Genomic DNA, 12,524 nt, shown 5'->3' with positions numbered 1-12,524 from the left:
TACCCTCATCTCCCACCCCACCCCCGTCTCTTCTTATAAGGGCGCTAATCCCATGATGAGGGCCCCATCCTCATGACCTCATCTAACGCTAATTACCTCCCACAGGTCCCATTTCCAAATACCACCACATTAGGGGTTAGTGCTTTGACATAGAATTTGGGGGAGGGGCACAAACATTCAGTTTGTAATGTGCTACAAGATGAATGAACCCTGAAAACATGATGCTAAATGAAGAAGTCATTTGTAAAGGATCACATATCATATGATTGCATTTATATGAAATGTCCAGAATAGGCAAATCCATAGAGACAGAAAACAGATTAGTGGTTGTCGGGGGCTGGGGGAAGAAGAAATAAACAGTAACTGCTAATGAATACAGAGTTTATTTTTGGGGGTGATGAAAATGTTCTGGAATTAGATTGTGGTGATGGTTGCACAACTTTGTGAATATACTAAAAAGAAAAAAACAACCCACTAAATTGCGTACTTTAAAATGGTGAGTTTTATGACATTGAATTATGCCTTAATTTTTTTAAAAAAGGGGAAAAAGACGTAAAAGAGACATTAATCCAGGGCACGATGTTGACCACCTTGTCAGGTTCTTGATTCTGTCAACATAAGAAATGTCCAAACCTGGAGAGAATTTTTTATGAGTATTTGAGCCCAACTGAGGACCATTGCTGGGCAGCAAAATCTCAATGGAATGAGAAAATGCTCCAGAGAATGGCAGTTTTTTATTTTTATTTTATACCTTAGAATAAAAGGAGGAGATGTCAGGAGAATGACATGAAATCCACTGGTAGTAGATTAAGGAGGTGGGAGAAAGCAAAGTGGGGAAATCTCTGGAATTAGATAAAAAGGCAAAATAGAGAAATGCATAGTTCTTTTACATTGGTGGGTACAGGATAGTTAATAACATTTGCGGCACGTACGAGTAGAGATGGTTTTGAAGAATGAGATAACAATGAGGGGTTCTGTGGTCTTCTGTTGGGGGTTGTGCCCCAAGGATCTGGCAGAGGAGGTTAGTCTCACATTTCAAAGATATGTTATTGTAGATGCAAAAAGACGACGGGCTCACTTAAGGTAAAGATGGACCTTTGTCAAAGAAGCTACAGGCCCAGGATGTGACTACCCACTTTGATGGGCTTTTATGTTCAGAGTATTCTGTGTGTTTATTTTCAGCCTCTGGATTTGTGAGGCCCAGCATGCAGGCTGCCCGTGACCTTGTCAGGTTTAGTGTGTGGCCCCTTTTATGTTCACAACTCAAACAAAGCATCTTAAAGAAGGACATTTTAAAAACAAGCAGAACCATTTTAAAAATATGATATATGTGATTAAATGATATAAGGAATTATTGATTTGTGAATGTGCAATAATAGTAATATGATTAGATTAAAAAAAAAATCCTTATATACTGGTAAAATGGCATGTATGAAATTTGCTTTAAAATACTCCAGGGAAAAAATTAGGGGATGGGTGAAACAGGAATGACAGAGTATTGTTCATTTTTGAAGCTGAATAATGGCCATATGGGGGTCCATTATACTATTTTACCTTGTTTGGGTTTGTTTAACAATTTCTATAGTAAAAAGTTTCAAAACATAAGTCAAGTATGGTGGAGGAATAAAAAAAGTCTTGACTTGTACTGAATTCCAGAAAGTTCCTCTTTCAACAGAAGATTTTGAGCTGGGCCCTAGGGGCAATGACAGCACACTTTTGCCCCCAACAGCCTCCTGACTGGGAACTGAGCTTCATTCTGAGAAGTCACCCGAACCACTTCCAGAAGAGGTTTTGGGTTAGAATTGATCGGGCTCTTTATAGAGCATTTGCAGAGGTGATAAACTTCCATGCTGTATCGATTAGCTTTTGCTGTGTAACAAACGACCCCCAAACTCAGTGGTTTAAAGCGAACATTGCTTATTTCTCCTGATTCTGTGGCTGGGATTCTGGGCTGACTTCAGTGGGACCAGATGGTCTAGGATGGCCTCACTCTAGGCCTGTAGGAGGCTCGCCTGGAATTGTTTACCTGATGTGAAGAAAGGACAAGGCCCAAGGCACAAGCACATTCCATAGGTCAGAGCAAGTCACATGGCCACGCCCAGGGTTCAAGGGTGGAGAAACAGAGATTCCTTTGCTGTCTGGACTTGCACTGAATGGGAGCCAAGGGTGCCAGCTATTCTGACCCAGCCCACCTCTCTGAATGAGACTGACTTCACAGACGTGGGCCCTGTGTTACTCATGTACCCTAGGTCTAGAGTCCTCTTTCCACTGGTAGAACAGAGTGGAATTAACCAGAAGAAATCATGCCTGTTTCTGCTTTTGTTTGTCTCCCTTTTTCTGTGACTTAAATTCAGCCTTGCTTTTCTTCCATCTCCCCTTGAATAGAGCATCTGTGACTCACTCCTCATGGCTGCCCGTTGTTGTCCTTCCCCGTATTCTCAGAGGACCGAGTGGCTTGACTCACAGTAGGAGGCTGGAGTTGGGCGTGTGGCCTTGGGCCAGCTTCCTCCCCCACGAACCCCTGTTTCCTCATCTCTAGGATGTGAGGATTACGTGGAATGTCTCTGAGGCCCTTGTGGCCCAGCCCTGCTTATAGTGAAGTGGTCAGGCTGGAGGACGTAGTCCAATGCTGTGTCCCCTGGGCCTCAGGTCAGGCCTGGCTGTTTTGGGGAGAAGAATGCTCTCTGTGAGTGTAATAGATTGGCTGCAAAAGTCGCCACTCATTCTTCACACCCTCCCACCCATGCCTTTTGCAGTGATGTCGTGCAGCCCCTTCCCTCAAGAAGTGGAGTCTATGCTCTGCCCCGCCTCCATCTGGTTTGGCCTATAGAATGTGTTAGAAGTGACGATGTGATTTCCTTGCCTTGGCTTTAAGGGGTTCGGACTCATTGGCTCCCTTTCTTGGAATCCTGCCTCTGTCATGAGATCAAAGCTAAGCTGGCCTCCTGGGGGTGAGTCATTACAGCTGAGGCCAGCCGAGACCATCCAGCACCCCACCAACCCACCAGCGTGAGCGAGCCCAGCTTAGACCAGCCCAGCCCAGCCTCGGTCAGCCGAGTCCCAGCCAACCTGTAGTTTCATGAAAAATAAGAGGTGATTGTTGTGTTTGGTCACTGTAGGTTGGGGTGGTTTGTTACACAGCTGGTAGAGTGGGTACTTGGGCTGTGTGTGTCCTGAACAGACACCTGCATCCATCTCCTCTTCAGGCTGGGACCCAGGCTCCAGAGTTTAACTGCCAGATTCCAACTCGAGTTCCTGGCTCCCTCCCCATGAAGGTGGAGCCATCTTGGTTCTCAGGCAGGTGGCTTTGGCAAGGAGGGAGCCGTGAAGGTCCCAGGGAGAGCAGGTCCTTGCTGCCAGACCTGGGTGGACATGGCAACACAGTTACAGCACAGAAATGCCTTTTTTAAAAAGTTTAGTTTTAGTTTTCAAATCAAAGTTACACGTGCACCTGAATTAAGAGTCAAATTGTTCGATAGGCCACTATTAATGAACCACAGCAGGTTTCTGTCTGCTCCTTCTCCCTATTTCCTGTTCCCCAGATACAGGACTGTCAACGTTTTTTAAAAGCAAGATATATTTTTTAGCCTTCTGGACAGCATGCTCATACTGCTGCTTTTTTATTTGAGGCATTCTCTGTAGACTTCCCACCATGGAAGATTTAACACCTCGTCACCCGCTTCCCTCCTCACACACCTGCACCCTCCCCAGCTCCTGTCCTCCCAGGAGCCGTAAGTCGTGATTCTGTTAAATGAATGTGTTCACTCTTTACTTGCTACTGTGACTTTGAAAATGCGATTTGCAAATGAACTATGCTGAATAATACTCCAACTTTTATTTTCTTGCACAACTTTTCCCTGCGTGGGCTTCCTAATGCTCCAAGTCCCAGGGGTGGCATGGGAGTGGGGTGGAAGAGGCATATTCTCATATTCTTCACCCTCCCTCATGAGAGAGAGAGAGAGAGAGAGAGAGAGAGGCAGGCACGCACGCCCTGGGCTCTCCCAGCATGACGCAAGGCCACTCTTTTAGGCGGATTACTCTCAGGCCTGGAGGGGCCCTCTGTCTCGGGTCCTCCGTGAGCAGCCAGGTTTTCTCTGTGTCCTTTTCCCCTGGGCTCTGGCTCCTGTGTCATCAGGCAGCTTCCACTTTGTGTCCCCCTTGGCTTTTACACATTCCCCCCGTTTCGGTGGGGCTCCAGGGATGGGTGTGACCACAGATAGAGCCCAGGTTCAGGGCTATGTGGTGTGGCATGAAGGTGACCACGAGCCCTACTTCTCACTTTCTCAGCTTCTCCATCAGGGTCTAACGGTCCAGGACGCATGGTCCAGGGTAGGGCTCAGTGCTCGGTCCTTTTCGGGAGATTTCTGCGTGAGGAGATGGCCAAGAGAGTTTTGTGGGGCCTGGAGAGGGCTCAGAGCCTAATTTTGGTGGGTGCATGTGGTGGGGGAGACTGAGAGACTCCAGCTGGTGAGAACAGGACACGGGAGCACTGCCTGCACCCCTGTGGTCACACAGAGCTCGGGTGTTCTGAAGGGCTCTGGAGCATGGCACCTCCAAGTGACAGATAGGTCCGAGAGAAAAGGAAACTTCCATCCACACCAAAACCTGTAAGCAGAAGCGTGTCGTGGCTTCATCTGTCATTGTCAAAAACTGGGAACAACTCAGATGCCTTTCAACTGTTAGATGGACAAACAATGTGATTCGGCTGCACGATGGGACACTACTCAGCCAGGAAAAGGAGCAAATACATGCAAACCCTGGCTGAATCCCAAATGCAGCATGCTGAGTGAAAGAAGACTGACACAAAAGGCTGCACACGTGGGGACTGCGGCTGTATGGCATTCTGGAACAGGCAAAACGGCTGGACAGAAGACACAGCTGAGTTGTTGCCCGGGGCTGGGGTGGAAGGAGGCGCTGACTACAGAGTGGCCGGAGGGAATTTTCTGGGTGGATGGAAATGTTTTATATCTTGATTATTGTAGTGGTTATACAACTTTATGAATTTGTCGAAACTCATGGACTTGTACACTAAAAAGGTGAAGTTTACTGTATGTAAATTATAAACCTGAGGAAAAAAACTAACGACAACAAGAAGTTTCAGTTAGGTTAGTGTTGGTGGTGATTCTGTAATAGTTAGGACACTGCCAGGGTGGGTGGGAGGAGTAGGTGAGATCCAGGGGTGACCTCATGCAGGGGGTGAATGGGAACACTTCTGTTCTTTGTGAGTCCCTGCCTGCCTGCTGGGAACCTCCGAGGGCAAGGACCAGCATTTCTAGTACATCCTGTAGGGATGGATGCCACAATGGAGAAGATCCCCAAATCATACCTCCTTTCCCCCTCGTGCCGTCCACCTGTGGCTCTTTCCCTAACCAGAGGGAAACAGGGAGAACAAGGGCATGGAACAGAACCAAGTCAGAGACTGAATTTCAGAGCTGGCTCTGTTGCCGGCCAACTCAGCCTCTCAGAGCCTCAGCTTCCTCATCTGCCAAATGGGGACAACAGCCTGTACCACATGGAGTCCAGTGAGGGATAGATGAGACAACCATATGAGAGCACCGAGTTTTGTGCCCCGCTAGTAAGAGCCTCCTAACACCTGTGGGTGTTGCCGTGCAGGAGTGGCCACCAGCAGTCTGGGTTTGAATTCTTGTTGCACTTCTTACAAGCTGTGTGACCTTGGATATGTGTCTTAACCTTTCTGGGTCCCAATTTCTTCATTGATAAAATGAGATTTTTAAGGTCCCATAAGACTGTTGTGAGGATTCAGTGACTATAAAGGCCTTAAACCTGGGCCTAGCACATAGTAAAGACTCAGGAAGAGCTATGCCATTATTATCACAGGGTTGCTAAATTTAGCAAATAAAAATACAGGACTCGCACTTAATTTGGAATTGCTGCTAAACAATGAAATTTTTTCTTAGCATAGGTATGTCCCATGCAAAGTTTGAGCCATGCTTATACTAAAAAGTATTCATGCCATAATTATATTAAAAAATATGTGTTGTTTTTCTGAGATTCAAATTTAACTGGGTACCTGGTATTTCACCTGGCAACCCTAATAAGAGGGGACGCAAATATGGGGTAATAGGAGCATGAGGCTAAGCCTCAAGGTGAGTAGAAGGGTGAATCGTCTGCTTTTTAAACCTCCCTGTAGCCCGATCATTCACATACTTTACCTACAATCTCACCTCCTTCAGGAAGCTCCGTTGATGTAACCCACATGGCCCCTTCATTCCTTGGTCCTGCTTTTGTTCAGGCTGCTAGCCGGTGTCATCGTGACTCAGTCCTGGGCTGGTGCCACCCTTTGGGTGTTCTGAAGTCATTTCTTGTGTGTGAGCCTGTGTCCCTGAGTAGCCAGCTGCCAGGGCTGTGTGCCGCCGGCCTTTCCCAGGGGTCCCGGCCGGGCAGTGGGTACAGCACAGTAGGCTCTCGGTGCCTGCAGCTGAGGGCTGAGTGGCAGCGCTGCTCTTACATAATTGGTTTCTCTCCTCCTTTCTCTTTCCAGAGCCAGATTTCACACTGAGCAGCTGCAGACGGAGAAATCAGAGAAAGCACAACCCAGCCCCAGATTCCGAGGGGCCTGCTGGGGACTCTCTCCTTCTGCTTGGGCGGGAAGACCCCCGAGGCCGCTGTCTCAGGCTGGGTCCTGGCTGCCATGGGACTTACAGCTGCTGCCTCCCAGCTGCCCTCATCACTGCCAGGCAGATAAGGGTGGCGCTGCCCCAGGAACACCTGCTGCCCCCTGCCTGACCGTCCTCTGTGGCCAGCCCTTCCCCTACTTTGGGCCACCTGTGCTGACCCGAGGCCATGTAGGCCCCACTCCAGCCTCTGGATAGACGCACGGCCGGGGACACTGCCTCTGCTCTCTGGGGGACCCAGCGCACCACCATGCCCCGGGGACTCGCCTGGCTCCACTGTGAGTACTGGGGGGTCTGTGGGGACCGCCCCGGGGAGGCCTGAGCCCAGAGCCGCGCTCTGCCGTAACCATGGCAACTGGGCCATTCTTGCTGGTGAGAAGTTGAGATGTTTCCCTGCTTAGTGCAGGAGCCTTCAGGAATTCCCACGCCCACCCTCTGCCCTGTCTCCAGCTGACCCCAGCTCAGGCGGGCATGGTAGGTATGAGCCTTAGGTTGGGTGGGTGCAGTCATGGGGACGGGGCAGGCACTGGGGGTCAGTGGTAGTACTACCTTCTCAGACTCACCGGTGCTGGGGAGTAGGGTGGGGACAGAGGTGGCAGAGAGAGGATGTCTGGCCTCCCTGGGTGTGGCCGACCAGTGGTGAGGGCTTGTGAGAAAGTGTCTGGGCCGCAGGACACATGGAAGAAGTACAGCCAGGTGCCTGGAGAAGGCAACCTGTTCCCTCTGCCCTTCCGTCCATAAAGAATAAAATTAAAAGGCAAAAGGAGAACAGTTTTTCTTTTTATCTTTTGATAAAAAGAAAAATAAGTTGAAATGAGGACAGAAAAAAAAAAGGACCTAGAAGCCTCTCAAGCCTGCTGGTGGGAGGCCAGACCAAGATCCCTTCAGGCTCTGAGATTCAATTTAATTGACTTAAATTCAACACATGTTTCTGGTGCCTCCCACGTGCCCGCTGGAGAGTTACTGTCGTGACAAGGACCTGCGCTGTCCTTCAATTTGCTCTTCGATTTGCTCTTCAATGAGCGGCACAGAGTTAGGTGCTGGGAACTCTGTGCGGAATGGGTGAGGTCGGGGCTTGATCCTGTGAGGAATTTGCAGAGGAGTTGGGTCCAGCCTGGCCCTGGCGGAGGGATCCTGCAAAGGGTCAGGGCATTCGGAATGGGCGGGAGGACACAGACCCAATATTCTGGAGGCTTCCAAGTCATGAGGAGCAGGAGAGCAGCTTGGGTGAGGTGCCACTTGAAGTGGTCTTGAAGGTGGGCAATGCTCACACAGGTCGCCACGGGGAGATGAGGACAGTGTTTCAGGTAGAGGGACCAGCATGAGCAAAGGCTCAGCGTTGGGACAGTGAAGGGCCAGCGTGGAAAGCTGGTGGGCACCAATGACTGAGGCCTTGGAAGCCAGCATGAAGAGCACCCAATTCATGAGCTAACAGGGGGCCCTGGAAGGTTTGTGATCTGATTTGAGGGTAAGGCCATGATTGGGAGCTCCTCTGCTTTGGGGAAGTTCACTTTTGTGGTGCTTGCAGGAGCTGCAGCCTTCTGGACAGGCAGTAATAAGGGCCAGTTCTGGAGATGGAAGTGGTGCAGATCGCAGCACCTGGCGAGGACTGGCTGTGGGGTGAGAGACAGGGGCTTGCAGAGGGGCTGGGGTGCTGGAGAAGGATTGGTTGCTGTAACAAATTACCATAAATGTGGTGGTTTAAAACAGCAGGAATTTATTCTGTCCCAGCGCTGGAGGCCAGAAGTCTGAAGTCGAGGTGTGGGCAGGGCCATGCTCCGTCTGAGGGCGCTAGGAGAGCCTGACTGCCTCCCCAGCTGCTGGTGGCTGCTGGTGTTCCCTGGCTTGTGACAGTGTCACTCCAACTTCTGCCTCCGTCTTCACATGGCCTTTCCCATTGTGTGTCTCTTTGTCCTTTTCTCTCTCTCTCTCTCTCTCTCTCTCTCTCTCTCTCTCTGTCTCTCTCTCTTTCTCTCTCTTTCTCCTCTTCTTGTAAGGACACCAGTCAATGGATTAAGGGTGGGCTTGAATTGCGTATGCAAAGACATCATTTCCAAATGAGGTCTCATCTGAGGTTCTGGGTGAACAAGAATATTTTTGGGGGTGTTGTTCAACCCCCTACACAAGCTGGGGTGGGGGGTGGTCAAGCCCCATTTATCACTACACAAAGGGCTGTCTCAGGGAGGGGCGCAGATCCCCCACGCTGGAGAACCAGGACAGGATCTCCTTCCTCACGTTTCTTCAGCCTCCTCTTCTGTCTTGCAGGCTTCCTACTTCTGGAGAGGGTGGGAGGCCAGGTGAGCCTCCCAAACCAAGGTCAGGTTTGCACTGGCTGTGGGGATGCAGAGTGGCCATGAGGCTATAGTCATGTCCCTACTTTGTCACCTGTTTGCTGACCTGTTTTTCAGGGTGGAGGCAGCAGAAAAAGAGCTTAAAATTGGAAAGGGGCAACAGACTTGGAGGAAGTCTGTCTGGGGGAAGGCAGATCATCTGTGGACAGGGTTTCTGGTGCAGCCCACGTGTGCCAGGCTGGCAGGCATGGTGGCTCTGTAAGGCTCATTCCCTGCTACAAGCCCACAAGGCTTTGGACCAGGACGAGAGAGGGGCAGCTGGAGCAGGACTTGGGGGGTGGGGTGAACAGCCAGTTGTGACTGTCACATGAGAAAGAAGACCCAATGTGGACAGAGATACTGATTTTTAAAGACAAGATATAAATTTGGATATTTATGTGAAACCTCTGTGAATTGGATGTGGCCCTTGGACTACCAGTTTGCAGCTGTCGCTTTAGGTTAAGTGCTCTCAAAGTGTGGTTCCCAGACCAGTAGCACCACCTGGGTGCTGGTTAGAAATGCAAATTCTCTGGCCCCACCGCAGACCTCCTGAATCAGACACTCTGGAGTGGGGCCCAAGCAGCTCTCCAGGAGATTGAGATGCATGCTGCCATTCCTCTATTTGAGGTGAACCCACAAGTGCTCAGTAATCAAGCCCGGGTGGTGGTCACCACATCGTGTACCCGCATACTAGGGGCTAAGCTGTCTGGTCAAGATAATGAGTGAATTGGACAGATGGTGCTAGAAACAGAGATTGACGGGGTCTGGTGTAGGCAGGGAAGACCCTGGGGAGGGAAGGAGTCTTGGTGAGACCTTGAAAGAGGTCTGCAGTGTGAGAGAATACCCGAGGCAAAGATGATCTTGACCTGTCGGGGTGCCAAACTGAAAGGGTGAATGACCTAGACACAAGACAGAAAGCAAGCGGGTTCAGTTTGTGTTTATCTGTTCCTTTGTCCAAATACTGGGTCAAGTACATGGAAAGAGAGAGAGATGGGAAGTGCAAGAGGGGCAGCAAATATGCAACCTTGCAAAAACTGTGGTCAGAGCTCTGTGAGAGGAAGGGCTGCTGCCCTTATGGGGCATAGGGCTCGAGTAGACCTGGTGGTGCTCCTCTTGAGGGGCCCACTGGGAGTAAAGTCCTGGCAGCAGGACGGAGAGGATGTGGGCAAGTGAAGGTGAGTGAGGGTTTAAGAACAGAAGGCTTCCTAAGAACCAGGGAGGTGGATGGGGAAAGTCCAGTCAGTAAGTCCTCCTCATAACCAACGGTGGATTAGGGAGGTGACTCAGCCTGTCTAACTGCTTTTTTGTTTTGTTTTGTGGGTTTTTTTTTGGGGGGAGGGGCAGGGGAAGAAAAAAGAAAAGAAAGAAGAAAAGAAAAAATATGATTACTTTTGACTATAACAATAGATATTGATTGTAGAATATAAAATACGTCCTACAAAATATAAAGAACATAAAACTCTCCCATAGAGATTTGGTACAGTTCCTTCTACCACGTTTCCTGTGCACACACACGTATCGTTAACAAAATTGAGGTCATGCTATATACCCAGATATGGAGTGTTGAGTCATGCTTTTTAAAAACTTCCCTAGGCATATCCTCAGTATTTTTTTTTTTTTTTTATCACAGAAGCATGTCATAAAACATTCTTTGACAATGCAATTTTTTTTTGGCTACATTCATTGTTATTGAACATTTAGGCCATTTACAGATTTTCACTATTATGAAATAATGCTGCAAGGAAAGCCTTTGTCTATAAATCTTTTGATTAATGCCTCTCTTTTTTGTTTTCCTGTAGGTTCATTCCTAGAAATGAGTTAATGGGTCAAAGGTTGTAGACGTTTTGAAGGCTTAGTGGGTCAAAGGGCGTGGCCATTAGTAAGCCCATAAATAACAAAAAATGCTTATCTTTCCAGGATAAGAGCACCTGCCTTACAATGTTGCCAGCACTAAATGTTATTAAAATAAAACAAAACAACCCCCCCCCACTTTCCAGTTTGATAGGTGAAACACGGCATCTGATGGTTTTAATGTAAATTTCTTCATTTTTATTAGTGAAGTTGGTTGTTTTGTTTTGTTTGTTTTAAGGAGGGCGCAGCCCACAGTGGCCCATGCGGGGATGGAACCTGCAACCTTGGTGTTGTTAGCACCACGCTCTAACCAACTGAGCAAACCGGTCACCCTTGACGTTGGTTTTTTGATACATCTCTTGCCCATTTATATTTTGTTCTTTCTGCTCGGATAAGCTTAACTCTTGTTCATATTTGTTGCAAATTTTCTGACTTTTTTGTTAAGCCTAAGGGAAATCACACAGGCAATTTTTGGAGTCACGGCGACCCCCAGTGGTGAAGGCTGGTAACATTCGAAAGGCTCATTTGTTGGCAGAGAGGAGAACTAGGCTGCGTGAGATTTGCTTAGCATCCCAGAATGAGCCCTGGAAGGACCACTGCAACCCTCTGGTACATCTAACTGCCAAGGTCAAACAGCGCAGGGAAGAAAATGGCTTAGTCACCCAAGAGTCATTCGTAAAGTTGGAACTAGAATCCATATCTCCTGAATCCCCAAGAGAGGAAATTCAGCAACAGACTTTGAAAACACGTTGGCCTTGGACGAGGGGTTGACGTTGCCCTGGAAGGGAGCTTGTGTCTTCCTCACAAAACCAACTCCGGCAGCAGCTTCTGGGGGCCTCTGCTGGCCAGGAGGGGACAGATTGGATGGCTCACGCTTGCCAGGCCTTGCTGTCCTGGAGCCCAGGCTGCAGGGAAGGCATTCCTGGTTGTGGGAAGACCTCCCTGGGGCTCTGTGCCTCACCGCTCCCGCCTCTCCCATGAGGACTTGTGGCCAAGAAAAGGGAAGACAGTTGTGTACAGCTTTGCACACTGGGCAGTGTGGAAGGGGTGCGGATTGCTCATGTGTTCCTGTTGGGCACGGTCCACAGATCTCGGGATCCTCCTTGGCATGGCCTTGGGTTTGGAGGTGTGGACCTTGACCCAGAACGAAGAGTGCGCCATCACCGGGTCTCTGCGAGACAAGCTGCAGTACAGGAACCGCCTTCAGTACATGGTAACCACGTGGGCACCTGCTGTGTCCCCCTTCCCAAGCCCACGGGTTTGGGAGATTCAGGCTCCTCTTTGGACCTGTGTCAGTCCTGAGACCACCTGGCCCTTTCTCCACCATACACCCCGACGTGCCTGGTCTGCACGTACTGTCCCTTTTTCCTTCTGCCAGCCATCCCGGGAGTCCTCCATCCCTCCAACTAGGTCTGACCTTTGATCCCACCCCCAGGTGACGCTCACCCTGTAACTGAGGGATGGACTCCAGGAAACTTTAGGAGAGCCCCAAACATTTAATATTAGCAGGGGAGATAAGGACCTAGAAATTGGAATGCAGATTCTTTTTGTAGGGTGGAGACGCCCACGTGGCACACGGCTCTCTCTGTCTTTCTTTTTAACAGCTTTATTGAGATATGATTCACATACTACACAATTCACTCATTTCAGTGTACACTCAATGGCTTTTTGTGCTCTTGCGGAGTTGGGCAACCATCACCATAATAAG

The 12,524-nt window shown here is 49.2% G+C and overlaps 1 protein-coding gene across 6 annotated transcripts in view; it reads left to right on the top strand.

The window, feature by feature from the left end:
* The window catches only part of IL34 (interleukin 34), a 58,474-nt gene that overhangs the window by 40,108 nt on the left and 5,842 nt on the right, over window positions 1–12,524 (top strand). For 5 of the 6 annotated variants that reach the window (XM_033127177.1, XM_033127172.1, XM_033127175.1 and 2 more), the window contains exons 2-3: window positions 6,503–6,913; window positions 11,905–12,029. In XM_033127177.1, the coding sequence (XP_032983068.1) occupies window positions 6,886–6,913; window positions 11,905–12,029 (153 nt within the window). In that variant the 5' untranslated portion in view covers window positions 6,503–6,885. Of the gene's footprint in view, window positions 1–6,502; window positions 6,914–6,959; window positions 7,110–11,904; window positions 12,030–12,524 lie in introns of those variants that run through there. The other variant, XM_033127178.1, reaches the window with a different exon arrangement.

Source organism: Rhinolophus ferrumequinum, chromosome 15, assembly GCF_004115265.2.
Source record: "Rhinolophus ferrumequinum isolate MPI-CBG mRhiFer1 chromosome 15, mRhiFer1_v1.p, whole genome shotgun sequence".
Taxonomy (NCBI): domain Eukaryota; kingdom Metazoa; phylum Chordata; class Mammalia; order Chiroptera; family Rhinolophidae; genus Rhinolophus; species Rhinolophus ferrumequinum.
This window is presented reverse-complemented; position numbering and strand designations above follow the sequence as displayed.